Source organism: Stegodyphus dumicola, chromosome 6, assembly GCF_044657685.1.
Source record: "Stegodyphus dumicola isolate Sdum_Otavi_A_Nest chromosome 6, ASM4465768v1".
Taxonomy (NCBI): domain Eukaryota; kingdom Metazoa; phylum Arthropoda; class Arachnida; order Araneae; family Eresidae; genus Stegodyphus; species Stegodyphus dumicola.
The window spans coordinates 50,958,745-50,980,203 of NC_140773.1; the positions used below are offsets into that span (position 1 = coordinate 50,958,745).

Here is a 21,459-nt window from a genome sequence, read left to right on the forward strand (position 1 = left end):
TTCTTCTAAAATGGCTGATTTTAATTTTAAAGTCTATGCATGACCATACCAAAAACATATAGAAAATAATGACCCTAAGATGTTAATTTAGTCAATTTTACATATTACTAGTCAAAAAATACTTGAGGGGCTTTAAGGCGACCAGTTAAAAAAACACTTAAAATTAATAGAAAAGTTTTTAGTGCTGGTGTTAAAAAGAAGATTCTTTATGCTTACGTTACTCAAAAAAGACAATAGCTGAGCCCAAAAGAGAAGCCCAACCTTGCTTAAAAACAATGTCCAAATAATATTTTCTTGTTACAGTGACATAGGGAAGGTGTGATTTATTTTAAACTATTAGAAAAGAATGAAAACATTAATCTACACATCTGATGTCATTCGATCAATGAGCAAAATTGAAATGTTTTTTAATCATCAAATGACCTATATTAATCAACACACCTGATATAATTTTTTTAATTAAGTTAACAATCAATTACACACTGCATTTTTCTTTGATTTTCTTTTTAAGTTATTGAAGTATTTTCTTATGTTTGTTGACAAAAACTCTCATGTGTCTAAAATGCAAAAAATGAATATTTCGATTCACAGTATTCCCCCTTATAGCAAAATTAAGACTTCTTAAAAAAATGATTGAAAAGTTACTTGAAAGATGGGCAGATATATACTTAATTAAATTTATGCATTTAATTATTTCCCTCAAACCTGCATTACTTCTTTATCAAATTAATACTTGCAATATCTGTGTCTTATCATGGCTATTCTCATTGACATCTAATTGAGAAAACCCAAGTGATGCAAAATAACACATATGAGGGACATGAAAATTATATTCAATGATAACTCCATTGTATCACGTGTTTCAATGAATTTTACGGTGGCTACAGTTCATAGTAAAGTGCCAGCTGTGATACAAAATGCTTACTTTTAGAATAAACTACTAGGTGAATTACTAATGCAATCATTCCTACTGGATGTTCCTAGAGGTAAATCTATTCTTAATATTTCTGACAGAAAAATAATCTCATTTGTGGGCGAAAAAGTTAAACTGACACACTTTCCCATTCTAACAGGCATTTACAGATTACACATAGAAAACAGATATGTGTATGATGTAGGTGTATGACATTCATAAAGATGATAGTTAATTATCATTCCAAATGTGTAAAATAAAGAGATTTCTAAAACTAAACTAGCTCAGTGCAGGGAGATGTTCATTAAAAAAAGAAATATTTACACATTTAAACAACAAAGTATTTTCAGATACCTTTCAAACAGCATATAAGATATGTATCACATAAAGCATAACAAGAATAGTTCAAAGCTTCCTGAGTATATTTCAAACTATCTTAGTCAATGAGTAACATGTCTTAGAATATTAGATAGAATTAAAAAAATATGTCATAATTTGCTTAATTTCCAAAAAGTTTTAAAATCTTATAAAATGAGAAATAATTAGTTTATTTGTTTAATCTGCTCAAAACACTTTGCAGTTTCACGTTAATATTTTTATAAAATGAATATTACAATTAATTGCACTACTTTGTGAACTAGTGATCATAATGCTTCCCCGTTTCTATTAACTTGTATATTTACATAGTAATCAATTTTCACTATAAATGTAAAAAGAAATAAATTATAAAGTACATAACTGTATAGAGCCCATGATCTAGCAGAACTACTTTCACTTCATTAGAAGCTTCATCTTTTTGCACAAGAATATTACCAGGATGAGGATCACAATGCACATAGCCTTGCACAAAAATCATCTGGCTGTATAATTCTCCAAGTTTCTTGGATACTTCTGCTGCAGATATATTATTCCTTCTAATGTAATCATTATCATCCACCTGGCCACCACTACAATATTCCATTGTAAGTACACGTGATGTGGATAGATCCCAATAAATGCGAGGTACCTAGAATTTCAAATACATACACACAGTTTTTTATTACCTATTAAAGAAATTTTTTCCCTTGATATCTGAAAAAAAAAATTTAAACTTAATAAGAGAAAAAAATAGTAAAACATATAATGTAAGAACAAATTGTAGGTTGGCTTGTTGATTTAATCAGGAATTTCCAATTATTTCCTGCATCGACCTTTTATTTTAAAGAAATGGTTTTCTTCATTGATACCTTTATATTTTCACAACAGAGATGGTATACAATATAACCATGATATAAAATTGAAGATTAATAGCTTTAAAATACCAACCAGATTAAGAATATGAACAAATGTTTTGAGAAAATGTTTTATTAGATTTATGCTTAACTACTTTTTTCATTATTATATACTTTTTTAATTTTACAAATAGAAACAATTTTTCAGAAACAAAATCATAGATTTGAATTGCATACAAGTTTGATTTTAATTGATTTAATGATGGCATTTAATGTATTCTTGCAATTTTTTAAATATTTGCCATAAAATTGCTTAATTTAACTTTTAAATCTCCACGTTAAAAAATATTCAAACTGTTTCTTGTTTTCCATTCTGGTACTGCATTCTTCATATTATTTTGCTTGTGTTTTCTTGTGTTCCTGCATTTTAATTTTTTAGTGCACTTGCATAAAAGTTTTATATATTAAAAAATTATATTGATTTAAAAATATATTAAGACTTTGTTGCATCATGTCCACTCTAGTAGAAAAAAATTTAAATTTGTTTATTCTTCTGTAAATGCCTTAACAAATTCCATTCCTGTGTTTATTCATTCTATATTATTAGAACTTTCAACTGTCGATCATAGATGGCTGTATAGCATCACTAAATAAAGCATTGCTATTTGGAAAATGGCTGTTACTTCTGTTTCCAAGTTAGTACAATTTCTCATAGTAAACATTATATAATATATTGCTTACATTTTCTTATACTGCCATCTTTTATTCATAATTAGTAATTTTAGACATTTTATTTTAAATGTCAGTTTGAGAAAATTGTGTAGTGGGTAGAGTGAATTGAAACCCAAATGTACAGCTTATCAAGCCAAAACACCACTGGATATGTTTATGTTTGGCAAGGAATTTCTAGAACATTTGACATTTGAATCCAATAGGTACAGGTTACAAAATCGTAGCAAAATGAATTCAATCACAATTGACGAATGAAGGTATTTTGAGGGATCTGTATGTACATGTCATTTGTAGATTTACTTATTAGAAGATGGTAATGATCACTGCAAGCAAAGTATGAAATGATTTCAAATGCAATGACCGTAAATTGTTGGGAAGAGATTTGTATGCATGTATGTATATGCATGCTGTCCACTGTAATGAAAAAACCGTAGCAATTATTTAAAACGAAATTTAAATAAAATTAATTTTTTAAATTATTATTAAGGTTATTTTAGGTAGAAAAAATACAAACATTTTCGTTTAACTTCTCTAGATTATTTGTATGCAACAAAGGGTTAAATAATTTTGTGCACTTCCCCCTTACAGTTATTTTACATAATTTTTTCTTTATTACATGATATAGCTTTAAATGAATAAACAATTAAATGTCTATTTTATTATTATTATTTGTAATTAATGGGATCTTGGTTATGCTGATCAACTGCCCATGCATATTTAGCTATCAACCTCCAATTTATTTCTTGATCACCATTGACCCCCTTTAAAATTTTATTGGCCTTGAAACATTTCACAATGCAATTTACAAATAACATTACTAATCTACTGAAGGAGATTTCTGAATTGATTTATACATCTTGGAATACTTGCCAATGAATTTTAACAAAAGATTTGAACAAAAAATACACAGCTGTAACATTAGGGCCTCAATTGTTCACAGATCAGAAAATTAATGCATTATTGAGTGTCATGAATACAAGAATCAACACTGAAATGATGGACACTTTCTAAAGTTATAACAGGGAGTAGGAGTTAGTGCTATGTTTATGACCCAGAAATAAAACAACAATTAAGCCAATGGAAAAATAGAGTCACCAAGATTAAAAAGAAAAAAAGAGCAACAGAAGTTAAATCATGTTTGAAGGTATTTATTTATTCTGCCTGGATAGAAGATGAATTAGTATTTTTATTTTGAGATATCGGGATGATTAGGCATAAGTGTGCAATTAAAACTGCTCTGAGTGGGAGAGTGGTGACTGGTTTTTGAATTCGAACAATACTGTCAACATACACACTTACTGAGTCCAACATTTTTTTTTTTTTTTTTTTGATAACTCTTACATGCCTATGGTCTGATCTTGCTCAGTACAATATTTCTTTGTTTCTGTATATGAAAAAGGAGCTTAAATGTCCTCTTTTTTGGGTGGGGGTGGGGAGGGGTACTATGGAGGAAGTCATAGAAAAATGCTATATGCTTTGGATGTCTTCCTTTAGCAATGGCACAGCTGCAGAGGCAGAACTGTTGGAACAAGTGCATTCATTTACACAGTGATTACTGGGAAGGAGACTAAAATTTCAGTAAATAAAAAAATATTAATTTTTACTTTTTTGCATTTAGATTATTTCTGGGTACTCCTTAATATTGCACACTTATGATTATGCATTTAATATACTAAATGAATATGTAATATACATACACACACACATATATATATATTTATTATATTCATTTAATTGAATCTGAATCATTTTTTTTACAGTAAAGTGTAATAATACATATTTTAAAACACTAATTTAATTTACTTTTAAATTTTCCCTTCCCCCAAAATTACAATTAAAGAAATATTTAAAAATAAAAATAATAATATTTGACATAATGTATTATGTATTAGAATTCAAATAAAATATAACAACATGCTGTATGTTTTTGAAAACAATAAAACTAAATATATGTTAAAATTTCACATAAAAGTACACAGCTTTTTTGGGGTATTTTAGCAAGTATAGTTTTAAGATATATTATGCAGAATTTAAGACTGCAGATATGGAGTTGCTATTCATTTTATAAAAGTTATAAAATTTACTGTTTAATACTTTCTATTTTACATATATTTCCTCTCAGTTTTATCAGTATTAATTAACATGGACAATAGCAGAGAATTTTTGAAAACAATAAAATCAAAAAATTATATATATTAATAATAAAACATGTCATACATTACGAAAATACAGGCATGCATGTATAATAAAAACTGCTTAACATAGTACATAAACATATTGCTTAACATACTAAGCTAACTATTAAATTACTAAGTATTCATAAAGAATAATTTAACCAAACAGTACAGAAAAAAGAAGGTAACACAACATTTGAATTCTGTTGGATAAAACAGATGTTTTCATGCTTGAAAGACCTTTTTTCATTGAACCATTTATATAAATTTAGCATGAAGCTATTATATTTACTTTGATAATTAAAATACTGTCTAAAAACTCAATAAAGTAAAAGGCTATTGAATTAATAATTAAAGCTGAATGCAAAATCACAAATCAATGTTACCAATTTTATTTGCTGAACATACATGTAAATTTTGGTACTTATGTATAATCTCATGAACTATGAAGCTATTGTGAAGCAGTATACTTTAGTGTCAATTATGATAAACATAACGTAACAGCACATTCAAAACATCTGTGCTTTCTTTTGATGAAACCTTGATTCATTCTCAATAAGTCCACTTTTGTTTTTATGAGTAAGGATATAAATATTAACTTTTATTGTTATACTTTTGGCCTTGCATTTTGAAAGAAATGATTAAAGTTTGAGACCTTTATTCAAGAGAACAGCAAACACTGGATTAAAGTTATGTGACCTTGCCTTTGGAAAAATATGTATTAAGAGGCACGATACGGTCAGCTGATTATGAGGAGGCAAAACGGTAAGAGATTAGAAGAAATTTTCAAGAAAATTTGTACTCAAAGTGTTCTAAAAGAGCTTTTGGTAAAACTAGAAAGCTTTAAAAAAAAAAAAAAAAAAAAAAAAAAAAAAAAAAACAGAAATTGTCGAAAGCCTAGCAAAATTGAAGCAGGTTGAGTATTCATGGAGTTTATGAAATAAGGAGGTGTCAGTTCCTTCAGAATTCTGAAGAAATGGTTGGAAAGCCTAGCATAAATGAAGCAGATCAAATACTGCTTGTTTAATTAAATAAGCAGATGTCAGTTTTTTCAGAATTCTGCAGGAATAATTGGCAAAATTTTGGCAGGATCTCTGTCCATTTTTATTGTTTGATGGGAGCCAACTTTCATGGTCAGTCGGATAATACGCAATTACCCAATTTTTTTTCTGATATCACAAAAATGTTTATTACACCAGATCAGCGAAAATAAAAGATTTTTTATATTTCAATTTTTATAATTTACTTCATAATTTTACCTTGAGCCAAGTAAGAGATGAAAACATTTTACCAACTCTCTCTGCATTGTGACCCTCATGAATAAAATCCAATTCTAATGGCAAGTTTCTTTTTGTTTCTTCAGCAAGCCACATAAACGTGAATTCAGGAAACAGCCAGGCTACAATATTGACAAGGAGCTAAAGTTAAATGAAAAATTAAAATGAATTCAGAAATTAATTTTGAAAACAAAAGAGTACCTGTAAATAAGTTATTTTGTTTTCTACCTCAAAAGGTTTTTTGATGTAGAAAACAAACTAACTATTGAATCCAAAGACGTAAATGTGAAACAAAATTTTTAGTAATTTGTTGACAAGTCAATTTGCAACAACATTTTCAGCACAATAGATGTTCACGTTAATAATAAGGTAAATTAACAGACATATAAATTAAAAATTTTAATTTTATGAAACGGGAATAACATATGCATAAATCATGGAAAGAAGGTTTTTCAAGTTTGAAAGTTAATTTAATCTGTGTATTGTAACTTAGTAGACATAAGCTGTTCATAAAACGTTAAAAATGAAAAAGCTTTTGAGGGTTATTAACCTAAAGGGGAGATGCACCTAAAAGAATTTTTAGGGAAACTGGTTTACTTTTGCATAGCCCATTCAGTCAGAAGAAACTAAAACCCAGATGAACAATATAGGAAATAATAAAAAATATTTATTTATTTATTATAAACATAAATAATAAATAAATATTTATAATAAATAAAATAGAAATAAAAAGGGAATAAAAAATAAAATAATAAAAAAAAAAAGAGTATGTGAACGCTAACACATAAGGATTTTCTAAAGTTCTTGATTTTATGCAATATTTAGACATTATTTAGTAACCATTAAATGGACAAGAATTATTCAAATATAAATAGCAAACCTATAATGTATATTTTTATGCATCTCAAAATATTATTAACTGCTCAATAGTTTTAGTTCACAGATACTCATAAAAACGAAGGTTGCGTTAGGTTATTTAATTACGGCAAAGCCTCGAGTGCTATCTGCCTAAGGGGAGGGATGCCTTCGTGGAGGACTTTCTAAGGGAAACTGGCTCGTATACACATTACACATGGGGAAAACCACAAAAACACCCATGCAGCCAGCCTGTTTGCGGGATTTGAACCTCGGACCGAACTACCAGTGTTCAGCGACTTTGCCGCTTGGCCGCTGGTGGGCTGCATGAAAATGAAGAATGTTTAAGATGTGACAAAGAGTTAATATGATTGTGCAAAATCATATACTATCTGTAAAAGATCTGAAACAACTGCATAAGACTGATTGTGTGTTTTGCTAGGTATCTGAAGGTATGCCTAGTATCCATGCAAGTATATAGTAGGATTTGTACACACTTCTGCTCATGGAAATTTACACACTTTTAAGGACCATTAATTGAAAAAAAAAAAATATTAATGTGTGACTTCCTCATGTGGAATATTAAATTTTGTGCATCTTTTCCTGAATTTCATTTAAACTTATTGAATTGAATTAATTTCAACGATAGTGCATAAACCGCAATAAACACACTCTTAAAATTCACTATATTTATTTACCATAGTGACACTCTGGCACTAGGTTCACTTAACAGCATTACATTTCACTCATTTTTAAAATCAGAAGGCACAAAAATTATATCATCTGAAGAATTATCTAATCATTTGTCACATGTTGTATTCAAATACTATAATAAATCTAAAACTATATATAAAAGAAATTAAACAAATAAAAAAGAAACAGTTTTTCACAGGCGATTCAGCGCGCTTATCTAATGCACATGAACTACTCATAAACATTCTCTGTCCGAGACAAACTGCCGATATATATTTCTCATTCAATTAATTCAGTTCTCACTTCGCGGCAAGGCAAAAATGCATAAAAACTCAAAATATTTTCATTAAAAATTAAAAGACATAGAAAAACATAAAACATCAAGTACAGTTAAAAGAATTTTTACAATTAAAATTACAGTTTCTATGCAGAAAGAAGCAATGCAGCAAGAAGGCAGATTTTTCGGTGCACAAAACTAAAAGTTTCCTTTTGGTCCCACTTGGCAAAAGGGCATTGAATGTGCAGAAAGAATTAATTCACTATTCTGCTACGTTTCAAATGTAAAAAAATATGGCTGCTATAGGGAAAAAAAAAAAAAAAAAAAAAAAAAAGAGGCCTAGCCGTACTTAAACAACTTTTAAATTGTTGATTATTCTACAACTATTGCATGCAGATTAACTAAAGGCATAAAAATCTTAACCGGAAGATAAGGTAATTCAATAATTTTTAAAGCAAAAAATGCACAGTTTACCAACATATAAGAATAAAAAAACTGACCTCACTGAGCCAAGTAATAGACTATATATTATATTTATATACTTTTGGTGCGGCTGATTGCAACCATGATTGCAAATGGGAGGTGCACATCTACATGTTATTGCAGTCCTACATACAAAATTTCAGCATTCTGAGGCTACTCGTTTTTGAGTCATGCGAAATACATATGTACGTACAGACAACACGAAAAATTCTCTTCTGAATTCATTTGAAAGAAGTTTTATAATTATTTTGGAGGAAAAGAGTCTTTTATTCTGTCTTTACGTACAGATGTCATGCAAAAACATCATTAACTTGCATTCGATAGCAGTCAAAATGGATATTTTCATAGAAATATCATACCCGCAATTTTTCATGATTACAATACTTCCTTTACTTCATACAAGAAAGTAAAAATTAATGACTTGTCAGCAAATAGGAATTGAAAATTCAATTAAAGATATTATCTATGCATGAACTTTTTTCTTTTGTATTATCATCTAAAAAATAAAACAGATCTATAACATTACTAAGTATAATCTATTATGAAAAAATTTGAGAATCAAATCAACTTTTCAATTTTTTCAAGTAGCATTAAATATTTTAACACTTATAATAGCTGGACATATTTTAAAAAAGATTAGAGGCATTTTATTTATGTTTTAGCAAAAGATTATGTTGATTTTTTTTAATGTCCTGTTTTATCACATATTTGCTCCGTCTAGAGGTTTAGCAAATAGCAAGTACAATTTATGTAAACTAATATACATTAAAATAAGAAGTAAAATCATAATCAGCATGATTCATAGTGGAAGTTTGCCTAAAAGAAACCTGCTGACCAATACAGATCTGAACACCTAATATCCATATGGTTGGTAAGCACTGAAAGTTAGTTATGTTCTATTTGTCTTATGCACTTAGTGTTGCAGCTTTGTGCAGAATTGTTAAAGTTGTAAACCAGTTAATATACTTTAAGGCTCCAATAAGCCACTAAAGCACCAGAGATAAGAAGTTGTTTTGTGATATTAAGTCTTAGCAGCTATAAGGAATAAAGTTTTACATTAACTTTTACATTTTTGTGTTGTATCTTATAATAATAATAATAATAATAATAAGGATAAATGAAAAGCCAATAATTTGGTTTAACATGCAGAGACAACTATAAAGGGCGAGTAGTTACAAATAATTAAATTAGATAGATAGTCATTCGAGATTTACATGGCCCCTATTAAATTTTATTTAGTTTTTGAAAATATTTGTTTAGAACAGATTAAAACACATGTAATTTATGACATTGATTCTTAAACATTTTAGGATAATTATACATTAAAAGCTACAAAACATAACAACACACAACAAAATATTTGCATCTGTTTAATTTGAAAACTTCCCAGGCATTTTGGCTAGTTTATATCAATTTTCGTATCTTTCAGCACCTTATTTTAACAAAAATTTGTTCCGCAAGCAAACCAATGTTCCAACTGTGCCGATTCTCCTAACTTGACAATGTCTTAACAATATACCTCTAAAGAACAATTTTCTTTCTCTTTATGCACTCAGTACTTCCTCAATAAATTTGGAAATTAAACATTTCAATAACAATTTCATGCATTCAGAATGTATAGTGGGAACTGATAATTTTATATCTTTAGAAATTGAGAGAAAATATGAAATGATATACAGTTAGAGCCAATATCAGAGCCAGTGTAGCAGAATTTTTAGAATTTAGTGAAGCACTGAGCAACAAAACCAAGAGATGACAAAATTTTCAGAATTTACAACAGGCATGGGACAACAAAAATTTTTGAATTTAGGGAGGCACTAGGCAGCAGAATTTAGGACCCACAGAGATTAATCAGATAATGCTTAGCATCAGCTTTGTATATGGTACATTGAAACACATAAGATGGAACTTTTAAATTGTCATTTTTCAAATTCTTTATTGATAGAAAAATTCCTTTCTGCAGATGCCTCTCCATGTGACAAGATTAGAAGCATTTTTGATATTTTCCATGCTTGTGTTCAGTGAAAAGAAGACAAAATAATGGGAAGATAAATATGTTAAGAGATAGACTTCTACGATCAGAAGTAGAAAATTCGGTACCAACGGAAAATGCCGTCGACCACAAGAGATGCCACCAATCTCGCCCCCCCCAAAAAATCACTAAATACAATAAAAACATTCTATTCTTATTTTTCTTTCAAATTTATTATATTATCATTTATTTATATTTAATTTCTCATTAAAAATTTCCATTACTTTTTATTAAGGAGATAAACTGTAAACGCAATTATTTTCATTAGATTTTTCGCTAGGCGCCATTTCGTGTCATTAGCACATTTTTTCGAGGCCAGTAAGCTTCCATAACTTTGGAAGTATTCAACTGCATGCTCTTCTGTAGTAAGAAGGTCCCAAATTTTAATAATTTTCTTTTCAAAAAAGCATGATAGAGGGGGAAAAAGGAGTCTTTACTCGAGAGTAATAACTAACATGTATAATCAAGGTCACACCAAACCCAGTGTGTTTGAAGAAGACTTTTCCATCTTTGGCCAAAAATCGCATAGTTTGGCATCTTTCCTTTAATAGGCAAAAATGGTCAACAGGATTTTCCGTAAGTACGGGAAATTCAAATAATTATGCTTTTATTGTTCTTCCAAAAACTAGCCGGTAAATAATAAATTCATTTCAAAATTCCTGTAAAATACATCGAATACATGTTAATACCATGAACACATTTTTCATTTTGTCACATTTTTCTAGAATCACAGATCTATAAATCTTGCCTTCAAATCCTTCTAAACTTTCCAAGTCTAAAATGCAATGTCTAAAATCCGAAAGAAAAATTGACCTTATTAATTCTGTAACAGCAAAATGCCAGACATCTTTTGAAAAACAAATTTAGAGAAGAGAATTGTAAAATGAATTTTACGGAGAAAACCGTTACACATTCTGGGAATGAATTCTGAATATTCTGAGACAGTTACAGGGAAAAACAAAATTATTAGCATGAAAATTATAAAACAGCTATTTTGCTTTTCTAACCAGTGTTATGGAAACTATACTTTACAGCATTTATTATCTTGTTTAATTTTCAGGTTCAGAACATTCTAATAATAATTTGCCAAAATAGGAAATAATGTCACTTAAAATATTAATAATATGACAAGGAAAAATAAAAATATTTTATTTTAATGCTATTTCTTAAATACAATTTTAATATATTATCATTATTTTAATAAATTTAATCAATATTATAATTTAAAAAAACCTGCAGGTGCTTTATGTTTTACTTCTTGCCCAGAAACTCAAGTATTATACTATTTATATTAGAAGTAGGAACTAATTCAAACAATGAAACATCTCAACCATCAAATACACATTTGTCAGAGAATCACCAACAATTTTCCTCCAAATTGCTCATTCACACTCAAAATGGCAGCAGTAAAAAGAGACAGAAATTTCAGATGATTAAAATTATGGGCCTTCTGCCAATTTCAGCTGGAAGGAAGGACTTTTAAGGACCAAAAGTCATTTTTAAAAAAACCTAAGGACTCTTATGGACTGCACAACACTGTAAAAACTATGTAAAATCATTTAATAAAAATTACAACTGATCTATCTATGATTTTACAACAGCTGATTATGAAATTTACAACAGCTGATTAAATTTACAACAGCTGATTATGAAATAACACCTGAATAAATTTACGTGCATTTTTGCAACTTTGCTTTTGAGCTGATGCTTTGATAAATCCTTCAGACTAGTGTGATGATTTAACTATAAGTAGACCTTTGAACTATTCATTACTTTCTAACCTGTTTATCTACCTGCATTATTTCATATATCTAAAACTGTACCTTTAAATGTAAAGAAATTGTAAGTACCTCACTGTATCTCATTGAGTAGTGTAGTTCTTTTCATGGTTGACACATGCTTGTAACTTGTTTTTGACGAATATAAAAGCTGTTAATGTTGTAAAGATGACTGGTACTTTCATTTTATTAAGTGAATTAGTCTTTATAATCAATATAGTTCTTTTCCAGTTTAATAACATAATACATTACACACACATGTATATGAATTATATCCTTAACTTGAAGTCCCAAATTCGAATATGAATAAAGTATACATTTTTGGTACTAATCATTTACCTGCAAACAACTACCTTAATGTCCTATACATAAAAAATATGTCCTATATTTATATATAGGACAATCAATCTTATAACAAAAATTTATATCAAATTAATCCATAACATATCACAAATTCATGTAAATACGCATGTGTCAAAATCTTAGCTGCATCAAAAAATTCAAGGAGGATTCATCATTTCAATTATGTAATATGCGATAATACTTTGTCCTCATCACATTACTAGCATTACTTACCATAAGCTAATTTTTTAAACTGAACTAAATATTTATAAATATAAGTCACGATGCTCATTATGATTGGCCAGATATTCAGAAAATATATTTCTTTTAAAAATACAACTACCACAGTTTTTTCAAGAATAAGCAATATTTTTATAGAGTTTCATCCCCAGAAACAACAAAATTTGCTTACTTCCATTGTTGCCATGTCAACTTTTGCATGTGCTTGAACATTTTTATGTTGTACTTTAACTGCAACTTTTGTATCATCCTGTAAAGTTGCTAAATGGACTTGTGCTAATGAAGCTGCCCCAAGTGGCTCTGGTTCAAAAGTTTTGAATATTTTTAAAGCCTGAAATTATTAAAATTAAAATATCAATCCTTCACTTCTGAAAATTGCTGCCATTCATTTAATTCAAACCAAAAGCATATAAATTTGCAATCAGAAAACAAATGTAATAACAAACATGCACTAAAGAAAGGTATTAGAATACATATAGCTCAGAGTCGTAGCTAGGGTTTTCAGTGCCCAGGGACAACTGAAGATTTCGTGCCCCCTATTGCTTGCCAAGGATGGAAAACATTTAATTCTAAAATGTCGTAACATCAGTTTGGCGCTCTTTGGATTCTGTGCCCGGGGACAGATGCCCCTTCTCTAGCTATGCCCCTGATATAGCTATAGTACATACAAAACCGTCTATAACAAAATAAAGCAAATACTCATTTAAACTTTTAAATCTATTCTATGGAATAATAAACAATACCATTATAAAGAATTATATGAAGGGATTACTCTGCATCTCTACACATTTTCCTTAATTTTCAAAATTCTGTTCTTCACAGTAACTAAATCAATTACTCATATTTAGAATTTGATGTTTGTAAAAGTTAAAGAGAATAAGGTTTTTTCTCCTTAAGATTTATTTATTTAAAAAGAGTTTCTTAATTTATAGTTTTACCCACAGGTACCATAAAAGGTTTATAATATCAAGATGAAACATGTTACGCTAGACACAGGGACATTTTTTAAAAAAAGAAAAAATAATGACAAAAAAGAAAAAAGTATGCGTATGAAGAGCACATTTAAACTGTCTAGCTACTATGTTCAGATTTGCATCATAGTTTTACTTATATAATGAAAAGTAAAATAACAATTGTACATTATTAAATCAAAACAGAAACAAAACTAAGCTTGTTTTTCTTTCAATACACTAATAAATCTATTTGTTAAATTTCCTTTCTTTGAGAAAGTTACTGAAATTTTGTACAAGATATCTTATTTTGTCAAATAACTCTTTCATATTTGTCTATATATATGTTAACATAAATTTTATGGATGTCTTATATTTTTATGGTGTATATAGAATGCTAAAGTTGTGTAAATTCATAAGGTGCATAACGGAGAAACTTAGATATAGCATGGATTCAATACATAATTTTATTCTATAATAACCAATTCTTGGGGGATGCAATAAGCACCTTGCAAGTTTATACAACTAGTCACATCTGAGACAATGGATGATAAAGAGAGCACAATTGCTTGTGCAAGCACGTCAAAAGGAAAGCAGGAAAGGGAATGCCCATTTCAACAACAACAAAAAAAAAAAGGATAGAGTTGATAATTCTTTGCTTAAATTTTGAACACTGATTGGACAAGAGGTTAATAAGATAACACACTTTAATTCATATATTAATAGTTTTTAGGACAGCAAATGGATGCAGCCAAATTAAAATGAAGAATCAAAAGACTATTGCTAAATTAAAGTTAATAGTTTGCTTACATATTTTACGCTTCACATACTTAAACATTATGCTTTGACAGTACATTGCCATATAATAATTACAACAGTACCTCGGTATGCTTCCATTTTAGATTAAATCCAACTTGGTATATGCTGCATTCAGACGCAAAATGCTTTGTTTGGTATATGACTAGAGTTCAATTAGTTATGCCTCTGCACATTACCTTTGTTTACCTCATTCAAGAAATGCTTAAGTAATCTGCCTACCATGAGAACTCTTACCATTCTATCTAGCTAGGTAAAAATTGCACCAAGCAAAGCCATCATATGAATTAAAATTGAATTTTTGGGCAATTAGAATCTGCGATTTTATTTCTGCAAACTTGTTAATATGTGTAAAATTAAAAATAAAAATAATAATAATAAAAAAAAAAAACAATAAAACATTAATAAAATATTTTTCCAGAACTTTTGTTCATATTCTTCGTCTAATTGTTGCTTTAAGTTATTTATGTGCAGTTATTTGTAGTGTGATTACATTGTGTGGTATACTTTACAAAGAAAAATGTACGAGGGCCATCCAGGAAGTAGATTACGTTTCCGTCTGTGTCCGTTAGGGGCGGGGCTAGCGCGGCCATTTGGGGTCAGAGCGTTGCGCAGCTCAGTCTGCATCTAGCCGTGCTAGTGAGAGGTTCGTGCTGTGCTCCGTTCAGATACTGTGACGGTTTGAAATGTCTGCGTTAATTGAAAATCCTGCGAGGTGCGCTCAGTAATAAGGTTTCTGACTGCAAAAAACTGTAAACCGATAGAAATCTATCGGCAGCTTCGTGAAGTGTATGGGGACAACATTATCACTGAAGGTGGAGTGCGTCAGTGGGTCATAAGATTTCAAAATGGCCGAACCAATGTTCACGACGAAGATCGAAGTGGGAGACCCAGCATAGTGACCGCCGAACTTCTCGAAAAAGTCGATGCTAAAGTCCGTGAAAATCGAAATTTCACAATAACGGAACTTTCTTTGAGTTTTCCACAAATTTCACGAAGTTTGTTGCACGAAATCAGCAGCGAAAAGCTTGGTTACCACAAGTTTTGTGCAAGATGGAAGGCAAGAAGAGGTAACGAAGTGGTTGAAGGCGCAGGCGGCCGAATTTTTCGACGAAGGAATTTCCAAGCTCGTACATCGCTACGATAAATGCCTTAATTTGTATGGTGACTATGTAGAAAAGTAGTATTTGAGTGTGGCTTTCATCTGTATATAATAAAATTTGTTTCCTATACTTTGTTTATTTTTTTATTCCAAAACGTAATCTACTTTCTGGATAGCCCTCGTACAAGGGTCTGTGAAGAAAACCAGTTGATGCATGAAAAGGATTGGGAAACCCTATTCTGAAGCTTCATTATACAAACTTATTTCATATTTTTTAAAACTGACATGCAATTTTATATTTTTTTAATTCTACAGTAAATTTTTAATATTTATGCTCAATTTTATTTTTTATTACTTCAAACTTGTCAAATGTGGCGAAGGTTTAAAGGAAACGAGCATATATTTTCATTATCTATTTAATGATTAGTTTCACCTATTTATTAAAAAAAAAAAAAAAAAAAAAAGACAGGAGCCCCCAAACTATATTTTTCAATAACTTTTAGCCACTTTAAATATATGTTTTAACAAAGGTAAAAGGCATAAATAATAAAATAATTAAAATTCACAATAAATTTCGATGCATATGACTTTGATGCAACAACTTTTCAGACATAGTTTTTAAATATTAACAAATAACTACAAGAAAACGTTAAATAAAATAATAAAAGAAAATCCTGCAAATCCATACAATATTTCTTCACTTTATTTGAGAAGGCACACAAACCTCATCTCCTAAATCTTCTTGAACTACATGAAGAACATCTTTGATGCTCGCTTTTGGAGCTTTATTGTGTAATACTTTGAGGGTTGATACATATTCATATGGCAATAAGTAATTTAATGCTCCAATGTGCTGACCAACTTTTATAAATGCTCCTCCATTTTTGCAGCATAAATCAAGAAGTTTTTGGGCAGAACGAAAATGAACCTAAAAGTATTGTAACAGTAAATAAATGATTATTTATTACAACAGTACATCAATATGCAACTATTCTTAAACTATTAATGTAAGTATTACATGATACAGAATGCAAAATAAATTATGCAGATTTTCAAGAATTTAATTTTGGTTCACATAAAAGTTGAAAAATTCCTTAGTGAAGAAAAACATTACATAAAAAAGGGCTTAGATACATCTGATTAGCATTCAGACTTATGGGAAAATGCCAACATTATTTCTCATAAATCAACTTTTATTTTTTTTAGCTAACATTTCATGTTGAAATGCTATTTGTTTACATTAAATAGATATTAGAAAATTCACTTCTCACCATTAAGAAGTATTTATGTAAACAAATGATATATACCCAATGCTAATAAATGCATTGCTTTAGCTTTAATGTAATGCAACACATGATGGGCATGATCTAATTCAAAATTAGGTAAAGCAAATGAAATTTACAATGTGATTTTTTAGATTCCAGTTTAGCATTTGAAAGCTAACATAAAATTGTATCTGTAATGTGGAATGCTAGATCCCCCTTTCCCCCCAAAAAAAATTACATTTCGACTTGAAAATGAGAAGCACTTATTTATATGATATATATAATGTACAAAAAAATTAAACTGAAATTGTATGGGTTGGAAACAATTCCTGTTTATGGTACATCGGCTGACAAATTATACTGATATTTAAGTCAGCTAAAAAAAACATATTTTTAGACATTACAGAATGTGAGTTGGCAACATTTCCTAATTTGACAAGATATCACTCCCCCGTTTTTTTCCTTGCACAGTTAAACAATAACACCTAACTTCAGATATTAAAGTATAATTCATGACAGTACAGTTCAAATACATACATGCAATAAGTTAATACCAATATTTTCATATTTCATGCACTTAAACATATGAAAATAACTACAGTCAAATACCGAAAATCTGTCGACCTGAAATTCGCCAACTCTTGAAATCGGCATTGCCTCTCAAAATATAAACATTCAGTTTATAGGTTCTGGAAACTGCAACACTGAGTACAAAATATCGAAGAAAAAATATTTACCGAATAATAACGTCATAATTACTGAATAATAATGAGTCATAACGGAAATACCAAATTATTGACATCATGATAAAAGTTTTTCCCCTCTAATCTGCATTGAGGTAAAAAAGCAGACAATTCACTCAACTCTTCTTTCAAGTTCACGGTTCACGTTGTTGTATTTTCTGAGCTTGAGTTATTTCACGAGATTATTTAGAGCTGCCTTTTTTTTTTTATCCGGATATTTTGTGGATAAAGTAAGAATATTTTTAATTTCAGCCCTTTTAAATACAATGACAGCTAAGAAACGCACTCATGATTTTATTGCTTGCAACATTGACGGTAATGCAAAAAGTGCAAATTCTGCAAAAGATGGAGGAAGGTTTCACTCCTTGGTTTATAGCAGAAACGTATGGAATTGCAACACGATTGTGTATGATATACGGAAAAATAAAGAAAAGCTTTGAAATTTTACAGCAACAGTGATTCTAACACCGGAATCCGAAACTGGAAATCTTTGCACGAGGCGAAATCAGCAAACCTGGATGTTGTGTACATACAATACAATGAATAATTTTAACACATATAATAAATTATTGAAATAATGTATATAATAATTTAATTAAATGTATTTATTACTAATAGTATTAAGTGTATCTACTAATGCCTTATTTATTTTGCACTTTGAATATTATGATTTATCTTTTCTGTCCTGAAATCCGCAAAATCCTAAAATCCGCACAACCTCTGGTCCCAAGCTTTGCGGATTTCTGGACTTTTACTGTACTAGAAATTAGAATGAGAATTTCATTTCATTATATACAATTGAACAAAATGAAAATTAAGTGAAATAGAAATGACTTACTAAAGATAAACATTGATTTCATCAATATAGAAAATTATACCAATGCCAATCTAGATATATAAAACATATTGAAAAGTTAGAGAAAACATACACTGCTGGACAATTTCTAAGGACAGGCAATATTATCACCCACAGCAACTACAAAATAAAAGGAAGCAACACATAGAAAATTTGCAGAAAACATTTAAAACAACTGGAACTAGCCAGTGTCATGCCGGAGGTCATGTTAGATATATGACATCTGCATGAGACAAGTATGCTGCCTTATCAGTAAAAAGAAACCACTGCACCACAGTTCACATGATGGCAAATGATTTTTTTTTTTTTTGCTGGTACAGGACAGCAGATCTCCTGAAAATTGTGGCCAGATGTATGGGAGAAGGAGGACTATATGCCCACAGATCTGTTATATGTATCCCACAGTTCAGATAGAACAGTACCACCCATCTGCAATGGTATTATAAGCATCACAATTTGACTAGGCTTGTGTACTATTTTCAGATGAAAATAAGTTCAGCTTGTCATTGGATTGTAGATGCCAACTGATCTGACAGAGTGATACTGTTTATTGCCCAGAAAATAACAAGGAATGGGACCAGTAGCCGAGATGCACTATTATGATATGGGCAAGCATAATGATCAATAGCCACAAACCCCTACATGTGGTTGTAACTAGGACTATGGCTAGTTATCTATTAATGAAGTTCTAATGTCTCATGTTTACCTTTTCTGTGGTACTTTCAGTGATAAATTTCTTTTTCCTGGATGAAGATGTTCAAGTGCCATTGAACACTTGCTCTTCATTATTATCTAGTCAGTGAGAATTTTCAACATCCTGTATAGGCAGCACATTCTCCAGATCAACACCTCATTCAAAATGCTTGGGATGCTCTGGGTAGGTGAACAGCTGGGCAGAAATAATCTCCAACGAATAATAACATCCTCAACCCTACACCGACAGAAAAGTGTTATCAACTGCCTCAACAGCTGCCATATAATGTTGTGGAAAGAAAGACATAACTTGTGTAAAGTTGTATTGCATTTCACATGGAAAGCATCCCATACTGACACTATTCACAAAGATGCCTGCTTTGTTCATAAGTATTTTTCATTCCTCTTTTTACTTTTGGACGCTTCAAAACCTTGTGTATTTTCGTGAGCAATAAATGCCCTTTATTCTAATATCCAAACAGTGTGGGAAAAATATTTTATGCCGCTTAGCCACCACCTCCCTTAATGTCATACTATATTGCAGTTAAAGATTCGTTCTTAACAACTGTCCAACAATGTATAAACAAAAAGTTACAGCATTTAAACTGGATGAGTAAAACATTAAAAAATTTCTGACATGGACATCACGACTTCATTGCACAGCTTATTAAATTATATACATTTTTTGCTGTACTTCATTTAAACATATTTCCTCGAATTTCTTTAGAGATATTTCTCATTCAATCAATTCAGTTCTCAATTTGCGACGAGACAAAAATGCAGAAAAACTCAAAGTACCTTCATTAAAAATTGCAAAATACAGAAAAACCTAAAACAACAAACACAGTTAAAAAAAATAGTTTTTGCAATTAAAATTAAGAGTTTCTGCACAACAATTTGGACGGCAAGCAGGAAGACAAAATTTTCTGTGCACAAAACTGAAAGCTAACTTTTGATGCCACTAGGCAAAAAGACACTGAAATTAATGCAACGATTTAATTCACTATTCTACTAAAAATTTCAAATGTAAACAAACGGCGGCCTCATTAGGTTTAATTGCCATTTAAACTTAATAATTCTACAATTATTGCATGCAGATTATCTAACTAACGGCATAAAAACCTTAACTGAAACATAAAAATAACATAATCAATTAAAGCAAAAAATGCACAATTTATCAACATTTTAAGAATAAAAAATTAAGCTTACTGAGCTGGGTAACAAAGAGGGAATATACACACACACATATGTATGTTTGGTGTGCCTGATTGCAACTAAAGAGGGGATACCCAATTACATGTTATAGAGGTCCCATATACACTAACTACCAATAAGTATTTCGACACCTGTGATAGAAATGAAAAACTAACTTTATTCAAAATCAATAGTTGGTAGAGCCTCCACGAGAGGTATTTACAGTGTTACTCTCCGGGGCATACTTTCCACAAGTCTTTGTATGACAGCTAGTGGTATTTTCTTCCACTCGGCTTGGAGAAGACATAGAAGTTCCTTCACCGATTTTGCAAGGGTACTGCACCCCTGAATTCGGCGATGCAACTCGTCCCTGAGGTTCTCGATAGGGTTCAGGTCTGGACTCTGGGCAGGCCAGTCCATTCGATGAACTCCATTGGCACCATACCAAGCCTTGGTTAATGTCAAAACATGACAACTGGCATTGTTGTCCTGAAAGTCACAGGAGTCCAACCCGTAAAACTGCCCCAATGTAGGAAGCACATTGTCATCCAAAATAGTGCAGTAGGCATCGAAGTTGAGCTTATCATGAACGGAGACCAAGGGCCCCAGCCCATACCAGGAGAAACACCCCCAGACCATAATTCCACCTCCGTCGAACTTGACTGTTGGCACAATGCATTCTGGCATATAATAGCAGGACATTTAATTGTAGGCTTGTTATCAATAATTAGAAAATTGAGAATTTTTGGGTTTTCTTCATCGTTGTTTTTACAATCTATATTATTGGTATTGGAGTTTGGTGTTTCAGTAATTCAAGGATTTGTATTTAGAAT

At 30.3% G+C, this 21,459-nt stretch overlaps 1 protein-coding gene across 3 annotated transcripts in view; it reads right to left on the reverse strand.

Moving 5' to 3' along the window:
- The window catches only part of Adck1 (aarF domain containing kinase 1), a 57,419-nt gene that overhangs the window by 22,551 nt on the left and 13,409 nt on the right, over nt 1-21,459 (reverse strand). For all 3 annotated transcript variants that reach the window (XM_035375056.2, XM_085818311.1, XM_085818312.1), the window contains exons 4-7: nt 16,600-16,803; nt 13,180-13,338; nt 6,290-6,448; nt 1,653-1,919 (exon numbers count right to left, since the gene is read on the reverse strand). In XM_035375056.2, the coding sequence (XP_035230947.1) occupies nt 1,653-1,919; nt 6,290-6,448; nt 13,180-13,338; nt 16,600-16,803 (789 nt within the window). The remainder of the gene's footprint in view (nt 1-1,652; nt 1,920-6,289; nt 6,449-13,179; nt 13,339-16,599; nt 16,804-21,459) is intronic.